This window comes from Myxine glutinosa, chromosome 7 (genome assembly GCF_964187855.1).
Source record: "Myxine glutinosa chromosome 7, kmMyxGlut1.1, whole genome shotgun sequence".
NCBI lineage: Eukaryota > Metazoa > Chordata > Myxini > Myxiniformes > Myxinidae > Myxine > Myxine glutinosa.
The window spans coordinates 46194148-46210163 of NC_136267.1; the positions used below are offsets into that span (position 1 = coordinate 46194148).

The window sequence follows — 16016 nt, forward strand, 5'->3', positions numbered from 1 at the left end:
ACTCTTCTGGGAAGGCTTTCCACTAGATGTTGGAACATTGCTGCGGGGATTTGCTTCCATTCAGCCACAAGAGCATTAGTGAGGTTGGGCACTGATGTTGGGCGATTAGGTCTGGCTTGCAGTCGGCGTTCCAATTCACCCGAAAGGTGTTCGATGGGGTTGAGGTCAGGGCTCTGTGCAGGCCAATCAAGTTCTTCCACACCGATCTCGACAAACCATTTCTGTATGGACTTCACTTTGTGCACGGGGGCATTGTCATGCTGAAACAGGAAAGGGCCTTCGCCCAAACTGGTGCTACAAAGTTGGAAGCACACAATCGTCTAGAATGTCATTGTATGCTGAAGTGTTAAGATTTCCCATCACTGGAACTCAGGGGCCTAGCCCAAACCATTAAAAACAGCCCCAGACCATTATTCCTCCACCAAATTTTACAGTTGGCATTATGCATTCGGGCAGTTGCATTCTCCTGGCATCCACCAGGCATCCACCAAACCCAGATTTTTTCCGTCGGACTGCCAGATGGTGAAGCGTGATTCATCACTCCAGGGAACGCGTTTCCACTGCTCCAGAGTCAAATGGCGGAATTTACGTGCTACGCGCTTCAGCACTCGGTGGTCCCGTTCTGTGAGCTAGTGTGGCCTACCACTTTGCGGCTGAGCTGTTGTTGCTCCGAGACGTTTCCACTTCACAATAACAGCACTTTCCGTTGACCGGGGCAGCTTTTGCAGGGCAGAAATTTGACGAACTGACTTGTTGGAAAGGTGGCATCCTATGACGGTGCCACGTTGAAAGTCACTGAGCTCTTAAGTATGGCCCATTCTACTGCCAATGTTTGTCTATGGAGATTGCATGGCTCTGTGCTTGATTATACACGTATATACCTGTCAGCAATGGGTGTGGCTAAAACAGCTGAATCCACTGTTTGCGAAAGACTTCCTTTTGCCAAGGAAAAGGGGTGTCCGTATACTTTTGGCCATGTAGTATATATATCTATATATATATATATATATATATATATATATATATATATATATATATATATATATATATATATGTGTGTGTGTCTGAGCATGAAATGCTCTTCATTGGTCACACGAAAGTTCTAGATGCTGGATTTATAGAACTTATATATAAATTTATATATATATGGTGATTACCTGTCCAGTTCATTAAATAACACGAAGGCAGGATGTACAAAGGAGGTGATTAAGAATGATGTCCCATAATGAATGTGCAATCCAAAATAATTTTGGACAACACTTTCAAAGCTGGAGGATACTTTGAAAGTAAGGGAAATATCGTTCATGTCGTATACATACAAGCTTGGTTTGGAATAATGTCCAAACAAAATTCCAGATTCCAAATCAAACCTGAAGCATCCAAGCGTGCATCTTTAATAGTTGAATGAATATTATCCTTATATTAGAAAACATTGTTCAATCATATTTTACTTTGGCGCTCCATGGCCTACAGCAAGATATTGTTATTTATGAACATGGATTTTATGAGCAGGAATGTGATCGTGACGAGGTAATAAATTCGAGAGGTAGTGTCAGGTCATTGGCCATGGGATGTCTACAGTATATGAGAATTATTAGTTACTGGAAGGGGGAGGGAGGGAGTGTGGAGGGGAGGAATAGGGAGAAAAGGGGAGGGGTGGGAGAGAGGAGGGCGAAGGGGGGTTGGGGGATGGAAGGGGGAAGAGGAGAAGGGGTGGATGAGGGGAGGGGAGAGGAGGGGGAGAGGAAGGGGAGGGGGAAGGGTAAGAGGCAAGGCCCATACGAAAAGCATGAGGAACATTTAAGCATTGCACTATGTAAAGTCATTTGACATGGTAAATTAACCCAATTAATCAGAAGTGAATGGATTTTCACACAATTTGTTTTCACCGAGTCTTTAGCTATCTTAGTGACTACAAGAAATGAAAACAGAAATCGAATTATAGTTAAATGGTGGGTGTGAGGCTGTTCAAAGCAAAAAACAGATTTTCACCAAAGGAAGTCCTTGGCAAAGTCATAATATGTGATTTCTAAGCGATGTATCTACAACCCTCATATAATCCAATAGCTTATAACTTCAGGCATGTGATGATACGAACAACTTTAAACAAAAATTCATTTAGACACCTTTATGAGCAGAAAACGGCTTGGCCTAACAGTAGGCAGGGCCTACAACATACACCACGTAATATCACTCCACGCAGTAAATGAACCAAAACTGATTGGATTTTCACAGAATTTGTTTTCTCTGAGTCTTAATCTACTTTAGCAGCTACCATAAATAAAAACAGAAATTGAATTGGAGTTAAAATGAGGGTGTGAGGCCATTGGGGGGAAAAAAATACATTTTCACCAAAGGAAATTCTCCACAAAGTCATAAAACGAGATTTAAACAAAAGCGATGCTTACAGTGATTTGTAGGTATAAAGATGAGACATTCGATGATATGAGTGAGGAAAGTGGAAAAGATCAGTGCTGAGCACTTAATCGTGCAGAAACGGTTGTGGCCTGTTCCAAGGCAAGGCGTTTTGAGCAGGCCAAAAAAGCTAAAGACCTCTGTGAGGGGCAGCAGGCTGACCAAGGATAAAGCTTGTTTTGTTGTAATTAAATAAGCCAGTTAATGATGGTTAAAAGGGGTGTGTTTAAACACATCCAAACACCCAGTTTTCATTGGTGCACTCCCTTGCAGTTCAATAAGTATGCATGCAAAGTTTGGGGCCACTAGGTTTTATGTTTTTAGAGTTATGGAGGAGACACACACACACGCACGCACACGCACACACACACACACACACACACACACACACACACACACACACACACATACACACACACTGACACACACACACACACACTCTGCCTTTTATTATTATAGACACTAGCATGACACGGCTTGCTCTGCGCACCTCACCACACATGGTTTCAGAGGGGTAGGCATCTTTGACCATTTCGGTGTCTTTTGGGTCTTCATGGTGTTTTGGGTCTTCAGGGCCATTTGGGTCTTCAGGGCCATTTGGCTCTTCAGGGACTTTTGGATCCTCTGGGCCTTTAAGGGTATTTTGGGTCTTTGAGGTGTTTTGGGTATTTGAGGTGTTTTGGGTCTTCAGGGTCTTTTGGGTCTTTGGTGTCTTCAGAGGCTTTTGGGTCTTCAGGGTCTTCAGGAGCTTTTGGGTCTTAAAGGTCTTTTAGTTCTTCTTGGTCTTTCAGGGTATTTGGGTCTTTTTAGGTCTTCAGGGTGTTTTGGGTCTTCGGGGTGTTTTGGGCCTTTGGGGTGTTTTGGGCCTTTGGGGTGTTGTGGGTCGTCGGGGTGTTTTGGGTCGTCGGGGTGTTTTGGGTCTTTGGGGTGTTTTGGATTTTCGGGGTGTTTTCGGTCTTCGGGGTGTTTTCGGTCTTCGGGGTGTTTTCGGTCTTCGGGGTGTTTTCGGTCTTCGGGGGTGTTTTGCGTCTTCGGGGTGTTTTGGGTCTTCTGGGTGTTTTGGGTCTTCTGGGTGTTTTGGGTCTTCTGGGTGTTTTGGGTCTTCTGGGTGTTTTGGGTCTTCGGGGTGTTTTGGGTCTTCGGGGTGTTTTGGGTCTTCGGGGTGTTTTGGGTCTTCGGGGTGTTTTGGGTCTTCGGGGTGTTTTGGGTCTTCGGGGTGTTTTGGGTCTTCGGGGTGTTTTGGGTCTTCGGGGTGTTTTGGGTCTTCGGGGTGTTTTGGGTCTTCGGGGTGTTTTGGGTCTTCGGGGTGTTTTGGGTCGTCGGGGTGTTTTGGGTCGTCGGGGTGTTTTGGGTCGTCGGGGTGTTTTGGGTCTTTGGGGTGTTTTGGGTCTTTGGGGTGTTTTGGGTCTCCGGGGTGTTTTGGGTCTCCGGGGTGTTTTGGGTCTTCGGGGTTTTTTGTATACTGAATCGAGGCCCGTGAAAGAGCAAACATTTACTTCACAAACAAATCAACCAGACAAACAAAATATATAAAAAGAGGGAGCGGAAGACAAGATGGGGAGAGAAGGGGAAGCACACAAGCACAACATTTGAGAGCAGGGAGATGTGTGGGAGGGAGAGGGCTTGGGGGGAGGAGGCGTGGGAAGGGGGGGGGGGGCGGTGGAAGAAGTATAAAACACAAGGACACCAAGGACTTCCAGGACAGAAGTTGGTATTTCAAAAAAGTGGCATTGGGGTGAAATTAGCGGGGGTAGAAAAGATCAAGGTTTTGGATGGGGGAAGATAAGAGATGGTGGTGAACAGCTGTTTTAAAGACCTGGAGGGTGGAGTGGGATTGAAGAGAGTGAGGGAGTTTGTTCCAGAGGTGGGAGAAAAGAGGAATGAAGGAGTGAAGTTGAGCAGAGAGTCTTAATTTTGGCAGTTTAACCATAAGAGGGTTGCAGGCAGATCTTGTGCGACCTGTAGGAATATTTGCGGGACAGAGCCCAGAGAAAGCTGGGGGGGGGGGGGGGGGGGCAAGGCCAGAGAGGAGTCCGTAGAAGATGGAAAGACCACCAACCTGCCTGCGGTGAGTGAGTGAGAGGCCCTTGGAGTTCGCTTCATCACGGGAGATTCCAATGATTCTGAACGCTTTGGTTTCAACAGCGTGAAGACGAGCTAGGTGTGAGGCAGGAACACCAGCCCAGAGGGGAGCGCAGTATTCCATTGAGCTGCGGATGAAAGCCTTGTATGTGGTGAGGAGCTCAGGTGTGCCAAGGAAGGACTTCGCACGACGGAGGATGCCCAGTCGGCGACTGGCTTTGGAGGCCAGATTTGAAATGTGGTTTTCCCAGGAAAGATCATGGCAGATAGTGAGACCCAAAAGCTTGAGTGACAGAACTTCTTGGAGAGGATTATTCAGAAAGTGGATGGGAGGGTTGTCCAGTCGGTCTTTTCGGAGAGACATCGTAAGAGTGTGAGATTTGTCAGGATTGAAAGACATGTTCCACTTGTTTGCCCAGTCTGTTTGGGTGTTTTGGGCTTTCAGGGTGTTTTGGTTCTTCGGGGTGTTTTGGGTCTTCGGGGTGTTTTGGGTCTTCGGGGTGTTTTGGGTCTTCGGGGTGTTTTGGGTCTTCGGGGTGTTTTGGGTCTTCGGGGTGTTTTGGGTCTTCGGGGTGTTTTGGGTCTTCGGGGTGTTTTGGGTCTTCGGGGTGTTTTGGGTCTTCGGGGTGTTTTGGGTCTTCGGGGTATTTTCAGTCTTCAGGGTCTTTGGGGTCTTTGGGGTCTTTTGGGTTTTTGGGTATTCAGGGTCTTTTTGAGCCTCAGGGCCTTGAAGGGTATGGTATTTAGGCTCTTCGGGGTGTTTGGGGTCTTTGCGGTTTTTGGGGTTCTTCAGGGTATTTTGGATCTTCAGAGGTCTTGGTGGACTGAAGGGTCTTGGGGGAATTAAAGGGTCGTCAAAGGTCTGAGGGGCTCAGCTGTCTTAACGCAATTAATAGGGTTAATTAAGAGGGTGGTAATTTTATTTGAAGAAGAAGAAGACGTTTTCGTCGCATATAAACATAGTGACAAACATAACGACATAACCATATACGTTTGCTCTATTATGATAAGATGTACATTTTTGGAAACAATTATGGAAACACAGGCTATGTACAGAATACAGTTTATCAATGTATTGTTATGGAAAGTTGTTCCAAGTATCCTGGAGCACTTTCCACAATTAGTCCAAGTTGTTTGGGTGCCGTTTGACTTTCTCAGTATCCAAACTTCAATGATGTACTTATCAGGACTTTGTGCAGGCCAAGGCATTTTTGTGAGTGTTCAATCGGCCTCTTTATATTTTAGATAGTTTCTCACCACATCGGCTACATCCTTGGGATCATTGCATGTTGGAATATGATTTCCAAATCAACTCCGACAATAGCATGATGGATTGGGACCAACCTGTACCTGTCGGAGGTCAGTGTACTTCCAATCTTGTGTAAATCTCCGACAAACTTGTGTTACGTGCTCCTCCCCAAACCCCGGTCACGGTGTACCTCCGAACCCCGAGAGGAGTCATGGCAGAAAGATGTGTTATTCTGTATGTCAAAGATCAATGGTGAAACCACACCAATTGTTACCAACAAACAAGTATTGTATTAAGATCACACAAGAATAACAACAACAACAATAGTAATCAATTGTACAACCAATATATATTTCCTATGATGGTACCATCAGGTTCGTACAATATAACTCACTGTGCTCCAAGTGAGCGAAAAGAAGAACATTCCCATTGTCTCTATTCCGGCATCAAGCCAAAGTCGAGCCGCTCCAGTGATCGTCAGTACGTTGTTCAATCGAGACCAGAATCCCGTTCGGATGACAGTCACAGTCCCGCTGCCAAAGCTGCGCAAAGGTGCCCTCAAGGCGACTGGGAAATCACACCCTCGGGTATGGACGTTCCACGGCTCCAAATCGGCGAACCACAGATTTCCCAATCAAAATCCACGTTACACACGCACACCAGATTAATGTCTGAATGCGGTGAAAATGGTTGAAGCGAAGTGAAAAAACCTTGAGCGATGCGCAAAGCGCGCAAGTCAAAATGGCTGACGGCCTGTTCTCGAGGCGTAATGGCACTCCGATGATTCTCCTCGGAATCGACCGCAAAACCTGTCACTCAGGTTTATCGGTCACAGCGATAACAACTCTGTCGCAGGAATCCCTTTCCCGGGAAACCCAAAGTTCACTCATGACCCTCGTTCGCAAATCGTTCGCTCCAGACCTCGAAGCAGCTCGGCTTCTTATCCGACTCACTCGCTCTGCCTTCTCTTCCTCCTCTTCGTCGTCGTCCGGTTCCGGTTTCATTTAAAACATTAACTTTTTTACCTTTTGAAAATAGTAATCTCTAATTCCCTTAAACGACAACAATTAATAGTACATGGAATCAAAAATGTTTACAGTGGATGAAAACCGCAACAACAGAAGTGATGAATCCGTTACACTTGGCTGAACAACTCTCTCTTGTATTTATCTACCCCATGCTTCACTGTAGCTGTTGTACACTGTTTGTTATACCGCTCTTCTGTCTGCCTTCGAACAAACTTCCATTGATTTATTGCCAAACAGTTCAAACTTGGACTCGTTTGTAAAGAGCACCCTCTTCCAGGCTTGGTCATCCTATCTTCATTTCTGCTGCCCATTTCAGCCTTTTGTTTGGTTGCATCTCCTAAACAAAGTTTTCTTTTAGCAGGTACACAGATATTGAGAACACTTCATTATAATGTGTATCTTACTTTTCTTGAAGGAACGTTAACACCTGTATTTAATGTGAGGCATTCACAAGATCTGTACTGGATCGTCCTCTATTGTGAGGTCTTGCATACAGAACCTGCTGAAACATGAAGTTAGACGACTACTAGGGACGCCTCTTTGTGGTGGTTGTACCTCCCAATGCAAGTCTTGGCCAAATCTTCCTGCATTATTCCCTGTTGCCCAGATTCGTCAGGGCAGCACGTTCACAGTCAAACTGCCAATCGGTCCTCATGGACCGGCCCTTTCCCTCGTTTCCCTCTTTTCTTTCTCTCTCTCTCTCTCTCTCTCTCTCTCTCTCTCTCTCTCTCCCTCTCTCTCTCTAACTCTAACTCTCTCCCTAATTCTCTCCCTAACTCTCTCTCTAACTCTGTCGTGGCCCTGACTTTGTGAAGGCGGGGGTACACCATCCTGGATGTGGGGGATCTTTGGGTCACTCCTGCGAGATTGATTGGCTGTCTCCATGCCGTGGGCTTATTCAGGAGAACTGTCTGGGGCTATACAACAACAACAACAACAACAACAAGTTGGGCTATAATCTGCCACATGGATTAGCTTTTGATTCCTATATATTTGCTAATTGATATTTCCTTTCCAGGAGCGATAGTATTCAACACACTACAATAATATCAGTACCTGTATAGTTGTATAGTCTTTCTTTAGGTGTGGTACTTTCTGATTGTTTGCATGACAACCAATCGCAAAGTACCATATCAACACATGACTGTGCTATGGGGTATTTCTTTTCTACACTTGAGATGCGATTCTATCATGTATTATTTCCATTTCTACCTCCGCCACCAAAGGTGGATGGAGGTTATGTTTTCACACCTGTCTGTTTGTCTGTCCGTTTGTCTGTCCGTTTGTCTGTGAACGAAATATCTCAAAAGGTTGTGGTTGGATTCGGAGGAAATTTGGCAGAGATGTAGCGTATGTCACAAGGACGAAATGATTAGATTTTGGTGAAGATCCGGATTCGGATTCGACTACTAGAATTTTAAAGTGATTCTTCACCATTGGGAGATAAGGTCAAAAACGATACATAGCGGGATATCTCAAAAAGTTGTGGACGGATTTGGACGAAACTTGGTGGAGAGGTTGGGTGTCTGATGAGGACGGTGCAATTCGATTTTGGTGAAGATCTGAATATGGATTCAGATATGATAATTATTTAATTTGGTAAGTGATTCTTCACCATTGGGAGATTGGGCCAAAAACGATACATAGGATGATATCTCAAAAAGTTGTGGATGTATTTGGACGAAACATGTTGGACAGGTTGAGTGTGAGACAAGGAAGAATGGATTCAATTTTGGTGAAGATCCGGATCCGGATCCGGATCCAGCTAGTATAATTTTTTAAGTGATTCTTCACCATTGAGTGATATGGCCAACCAGGCGCGGGTATGCTCTCTACTGAGTGACGTTCTAGTTTTCCTCTGTTTCTATCATTATATGCAATGCTAAATATCAATAGAAACCAATTTGATGTTCCAGGTTCCGTGCAATGCTGGCGAACGCTGACCATGATCATGCAATTCGATCTGTCGAAATTCCTGATATGTCTTACAGAACCTTCCAGGTAGGTGTCAATGTTCAAGTCCATCTTTAACACCAACCTTTGTTCTGAGCATTTTTTTTCTCAATGAAAGCTTCATAATTGGTGCAGTCCAAAGAATCAAAAGCAAAGTTATTACAGTAACTATATGTGTGATTGTGAGCCAAGCCCTTATCTGTCTATCTCTTCGCAATCAGACCATGATGGAGGAACTGTATCGAGGTGACACAGAAGAGGCATTGAAGATTCCTGACCATGAGCTAATGGAGGTGACTAGATTCACTATCGTATTATTTTATCATTCTATCCCTACCTACCATTTTCATTGACAAATTATCTTCAGATTCTCGTTTGTGTTTTTTTCTTTATTGAAAGTTATAATTATATCATAAATTATAATTGATTTATTAAAATAACATCATTATTTTGAATAATTTGTTTCATTACTGCCAAAATCTCGCCAAATTATAGCCGACTAGCAGAAGTACCCGGCGTTGCCGGGCGGGGGGGGGGGGGGGGGAGGGAGCAGGGGAAGGGGGGAAGGGGAGAGAGCGGGAGGGAGGGGGGAAGGAGAGGGGGGAGGGGTGTAGGGGGAAGGGGAGGGGGAGTAGGTGGAGGGATGGGGGAAGAGGAGGGGGTAAGGGGGGAAGGGGGATGGTGAGGGGAGGGGGTTGGAGGTGGGGAAGGTGGAGGGAGGGGGGAGGGGAGAGGGGGAGGCAGGAGAGGAAGGGGGTTCATATATATGCTGGTTTGTGAATGTGACGTTCATCACGTTTCTGAGTTAAGTGTGATGCCGATCAGGAAGAAAAAGAACCCGTACTACCAACTTCGTACACTTCCGGAATTGTTTGATTTATTTGTATTCAAATGTCTGGTAATTGTTTTGTATTCATTTATGCGAATGTGTACTTGTATATAACTGTCATTATTTTCAAAAGGCTTTGGCACTATCGAGCGATATATATATATATATACATATATTTTAATTTTTTTTTTTTTTTTTTCTCCTAAAACACTCCCAGGCACTCACTGATGAACATCTGAAAGTTTGATGAAGATCCGTTCATCCATCTCTGAATAAACCGTGGACACACACAAAGACAACTCGCGTTTATATACAGTCATGTGAAAAAGTAAGTACACCCCATGTAAAGTTTTGACTTTTTGAACATATTTCAACATACAGCTATTTGATCTTCATTTCAACAATATTGATAGATAAAGGTGATATAATATAACAAATATCATGAAACATTCACATTTTGTAGTCCATTGTATAATTTAAATAAACATAAATGCAAATTTCACATGTGGAAAAAGTAAGTACACCCCTACAATCTACATTTATCACTCCTTCAAATACCTAAAATTAGAATCAGGTGCACCAGCTTAGGTGCAAATGATTAGAACATCGTTAGAGAGGATCTTGGAGGAACCTGTCTTATTTAAACCTCAGACATTTAGTTTGGTTTGCTCTTTGTTTATGAAGTGTGCAGCGTCACCATGCCTAGATCAAAAGAGCTCTCCGAGGCCTTCAGAAAGAAGGTTATAGATGCCTATGAGTCTGGGAAGGGATTTTAAAAGATCTCCAAACAATTTGAAATCAATCATTCGACTGTACGGAAGATCATCTACAAGTGGAGAAGATTCCAAACAACTGCCAACTTGTTCAGGCCAGGCCGCCCCAGCAAGTTCAGCCCGAGAGCAGACCGCAAGATGCTGAAAGAAGTCTCTAAGAACCCCAGAATGTCATCACGGGACCTACAGGTAGCTCTTGCCACTGTTGATGTCAAAGTGCACGAGTCTACCATCAGAAAGAGGCTACACAAATTTGATCTGCATGGGAGGTGTGCCAGGAGGAAACCTTTGCTGTCCAGAAAGAACATCAGGGCAAGACTAAAGTTTGCTAATGAACACCGAGGCAAAGACCAGCACTTCTGGAACAATGTGCTCTAGACAGACGAGTCAAAGGTAGAGCTATTTAGCCACAGTAAAATAAGACATGTTTGGCGAAAACAAAAGACAGCATTTGACCACAAGAACCTGATACCAAGTGTAAAGCATGGTGGTGGAAATATTATGGTTTGGGGCAGCTTTGCTGCATCAGGGCCTGGGCAGCTCACCATCATAGAATCCACCATGAATTCGTCATTGTACCAGAGGGTGCTTGACTATAATGTGAGGCCATCTGTCGGAAGTTGAAGCTCAACCGAAGGTGGACCTTGCAACATGACAATGACCCTAAACATACCAGTAAATCCACCAAGGAATGGCTGAAAAGAAAGAAATGGAGGGTTCTGGAATGGCCAAGTCAAAGCCCGGATCTAAATCCCATCGAGATGTTGTGGGGGGATTTGAAACGAGCTGTGCATGCAAGAAACCCCTCAAACATCGCACAGCTGAAAGAATTCTGCAAGGAGGAGTGGGCAAAAATTTCTCCCAGTAGATGTCAGAGACTGGTAGACAGTTATAAGAAACGCCTACTTGAGGTTGTTTCTGCCAAAGGGGGCAATACCACCTATTAGAGCCAAGGGTGTACTTACTTTTTCCACATGCGAAATTTGCATTTATGTTTATTTAAATTATACAATGGACTACAAAATGTAAATGTTTCATGATATTTGTTATATTATATCACCTTTATCTCTCAATATTGTTGAAATGAAGATCAAATAGCTGTATGTTGAAATATGTTGAAAAAGTCAAAACTTTACATGGGGTGTACTTACTTTTTCACGTGACTGTATGTATATATATATATATACAGACTTGGCATTTAATATGGAATCTTTTTTTTTTCTTGACGTGGGTTTACTTTCTTCACTCAGTATATCAATGTGGTGAGTTTCTTTTACACTTTGGTGATATATTTGTTAAAAGAACCATGTCACTGATTGTCTGTCGCAGCAAGAAGTGAACAACAGGATTATATCACAGGTGGCGTAGCAAAATGTACGGACAGGTGCATTTGACGATTGGCTTCACAGTCGGGTATACAAGGGTTGTTGCGTTCTGTATTAGTGGAAAACAACTGCTGCACGTCTCCAAAAGTTATTGCCGCTTCCTCTGGAGATGGTCCATCAACTCGACAATGCTGTTTGTAATGGAGTGGTGGCTTAACGAAATTACGGCATGAAAGAGCGTGCTATTGCTCGGCAGTATGGCATCACTCAACGTCAGGTGTCAAAGATCCTGAAACGAAATGCTCAGAGGGGTGTCCCTACTCCAATACCGAAGCCAGGACGTCCCCGCAAAACCACAAGGAGGGATGATCGCCAGCTGCACCGGTTAGTCCGCAATGGCCGTACCAAGTCAGCTAATCGGCTTAGAGCTGAGTGGCAGCAACTGACAAATGTGCCTGTATCCAGAAGGCTAGTCAACCAACGACTGGTTCCAGCAGGCTATTGTGCCAGGCGTCCCCTGAGAAAGCCACGCCTGACCAGACAACACCGCCAGCGCCGATTGCAGTGGGCCAGAGAGCACTGTCAATGGCAGCCAGGACACTGGAATCATGTGATCTTCAGTGACGAGTCTAGATTTCTTGTCTATCGTCAAGATGGCCGCATCCGAGTGCGCAGACAAGTGCATGAAGCCTACAACAAAGATTGTATAGTGCCAAGAGTCCAAGCTGGAGGTGGTGTGGTGACCGTTTGGGCTGCTTTTCATGCAGGGGGCATAACTGACCTGGTTGTTCTGAATGGAAACCTGAAACAGTTCAAGTCCAGGGCCATTCTGGAAGAAACATTGCTTCCATTTGCTCGTGCAGCCTTTCGAGGAAACTTTGTCTTCCAAGATGACAATGCACGGCCTCATCGTGCTCGCATGATCCAACACTTTCTTGCTGACCGTGGTGTAGAGCATATGGAGTGGCCTGCCATGTTCCCGAATATGAATCCTATAGAGAACTTGTGGGCAGAATTAACGCATCAAATCGACCACTTGGACCAGCACCCAACCTCTGTGCGTGAATTGCAGCAGGCTATTGTGACTGCATGGCAAGCGATTCCTGTCCAAACCTTGGCAAATCTCGTGAACAGCATGCCTCAACGTGTATGTGCTCTCCTGAATGCTCGTTGGGGTTACACGAAGTACTGAGCTGTAATTTTACTGTCGGTAATCCCAGTCGTAATTGAACTTTTGTTTTTGTTAAAAAATTTTTTGGCTAATGTGCAAAATAAAGAGATAATTCTGGAAAACGTACAGAAGTTTAACACAGTACTCTCCATGAATTGAGTTCGATATCAGTTTACATCACTTTCAAGGATCAATTTATTTGTTTCGAAATGTCAAATGTGGTTTTTGTTTCTTTTAAAGGTCACATTAACAAAATCTAGAATAATTTCAACATAATTCCAATGAACTTTTGGTTCTAAGGCATCTTGAAAAGTAAGTTCACCTCTACAAAAAAAAAATTCCATATTAAAGGCCAGGTCTGTATATATACCATATAAAACAGAGTGTGTGTGTGTGTGTGTCTGTCCCCCTTCATAAGGCTATGTTTTAAAGGTTTTGGGTTGTGCTTTAGGAGGGATTGAGCCCTTTAAATTTAATGACGTCATGAAACTTCAAATTTAATTCAAAAATTGATCCAGACGTCTATTCTCTTTCAAACATTCAAATCGACAGAGGTAGTTATTAGTCCTCTACAGGTGTACACCGGAGGGGCCTATAGGTTTGCACGCCGTCCCTCTGTCTGTCCATCTGTCAGTCCGTCAGTCTGTCAGTCCATCACGCAGTTTTCCGGACTTTTTTTTCTAAACCCTAAAATGCTAATGATTTCAAACTTGGTACATGGTTTCCTCAATATAAGTTACAGATCAAGTTCGAACTTCACGACGTTTTGATCATTTTTGACAAAGTTATGGCACTTTGTTTATTCTAGAGTTCTCCTCAAGCCGCACCGCGCGCCCTCAGCCTCGTCTCGCGAACGTCCAAAGCGTGACACAGCGCGCGCTTTCGGGAGGGGCGGAGCCAAGCCGAGGAACATATATATATAGACATCGATCATTGATCGTGAACCGGAAAATATAATAAATTACTGATATTTAGTGACTCGAAAGGTTCTTTATCAACAACTTTTTTTGTCGTGCTTCTGCTGACCTGTCTGCAAGGTGTATAAATCGAAGTCCCGAGTGCGAATCACAGGTGAGCCCGTCCTGAGGTAATTCGCGATTGGGAACGATTCAGAACCTGTGGGTAAATAACCCTTGGTAATTTCCCCAACAGTTTTCCAGATGACAGACTGCCGGTAGGGGACATGTATTGCAGCGCAATACTCAGAATGCTTGTTTATCACAGCATCTGTAGAATTTTCACCCTTTTATTCAACTCTGTTTTGCTGTTATTTGGTCGAGCAAAAAGTCAACTGAGCTTTATAGTTTTTTTAGATTTAGTTGTGATTTCCATTTCCAAAGTACAACAAGAAATTTCAGAAGAGAATCACAATTTCAAATACGATTGTTAACTTTTGTTCACCGCTCCTTTCCTATTGTCACACCGAAGGGACCCAGCGATGATGCGTGCCGAAAGGGAGTACTCAGTTTTCACTCGGTTTGTTCGTTTACTTTCTTTCTTGTTTGTTTGTTTGTCTGGGTGATATCTTAGCCATCCTTGGATCTAGAAAGCTGAAATTTCAGCACAATAGTGAGCACGTGCTTTTGCAAAAACCTTATTTTTTATTTTTTGATCAATGAATTAATTGATTAATTGATTAATTAATTGATTAATTGATTAATTACTTAATTATTATCGATTTATGAAAGTACTTATTTATTTTCTTTCTCATCTGGGCAATATCTCAGGCACCATTTCAGTTAGGAAGCTGATATTTGGACATGACAATGACAGTGATTTGGCTGTAAAGGGTATTTTTGATTTATTGATTAATCAATTAATCGATTAATTATTTAATTACTAATCAATTGATTATTTATTTCTTTTTGTCGATTAATTAATCATTTTATTGATTTTCAAAAAGTTACAGATTTGGATGAAACGCTGGTAGTTTAGGTATGCTATTAGCTAATTGATTAAGAAATTATTAATTTTATTATTGTTATTTATTTATTTTAATTACACAATTAATCAATCAATTATTGTCCACTGCTCCCTCCCAATTCTGTCTCCACGTGGTGCAAGGCGGCATCGCCGGGGGCCGCAGGCGACCGTCACTGTCGCGCGCTGAAGGATATGTTATTTATTTATTTGGCATGGGGGCGGTGTACTTTGAATTTAGCTCTACTTGTCTACAATTAAATTTAGGAAATCTACATTGTGAGAAGGATCTCGATGATATCATAATGATATTTCTTGTTTTATTGGGAGACAGAATACCTAATTTGGTAACGTGTTCACCATTTAGCTATTTCATATTGATTTGATATAACCATAAACCGACATTCTGATACAGTACCAGTAGCGGTGCTGCATTGCAGAGCACAATCGTTATTGTGATGGAAATGTAAAGCCAGCTTATCCCTGATGCATTTAGGTTGCCGATGTTAAAGATCCCACAATATTGTTCCAGCTGTGCAACTTCCTCGACAGTTGCACCACCGGTGGGTAAGGGTCGAAAAGATCCCCACATCTGCCCGTTTAATTTGGCGCGAATTGGCGTTTAAAAAAAACACGACCGTGGCAAATCTCACGGAAAAGAGTGGCCGAGTGAGCCTACCAACCTATTCAGTTTACCATCGCTTCAGCGCGAACCCATTCCACCAGTCTAATAGATTAATTTGCCAATTGACTATGTGCAATGGAGCCTACTCCCGATGACCACACACAAGTTCTCATTCACAACTAGAACGGTACTCGGTGGAGCGCGTACCTCCGCCTGGTGAACAGCTTACATTTTGTATCCCACTGATAGACCAGATCTGGATTCTGACCTGAACCAAAATCTAATCGGCTTGTTCTTGTCACCGAACCAACTCGTGCACCAATTTACAATTCATACCTCGTCCATAACTTTTTAAAATATCCATGTTGTATATCGCTTTTCACCTGATCTCTCAATGGTGAAGAATCACTTAAAAGTTAAATAATTATTGTAGCCAAATCCATATTCAGATCTTCACAAAAATCTAAACTATTAGTCCTTTTCACAAACACAACCGGTCCACCAAGTTTCATCCAAATCCGTCCTCAAGTTTTTGAGATATCATGCTGTACATCATTTTTGGCCATATCACTCAATGGTGAAGAATCACTTTAAAAATTTAATAACTCTCATATCTGAATTCATATTCAGATCTTCACCAAAATCT

The 16016-nt window shown here is 43.3% G+C and overlaps 1 protein-coding gene across 1 annotated transcript in view; it reads left to right on the forward strand.

The window, feature by feature from the left end:
* Nucleotides 1-16016, forward strand: part of LOC137430738 (ankyrin repeat and BTB/POZ domain-containing protein 2-like) — a 99794-nt gene that overhangs the window by 69071 nt on the left and 14707 nt on the right. The window contains exons 14-15 of the mRNA XM_068121514.2: nt 8691-8775; nt 8949-9020. Of these exons, the coding sequence (XP_067977615.2) occupies nt 8691-8775; nt 8949-9020 (157 nt within the window). The remainder of the gene's footprint in view (nt 1-8690; nt 8776-8948; nt 9021-16016) is intronic.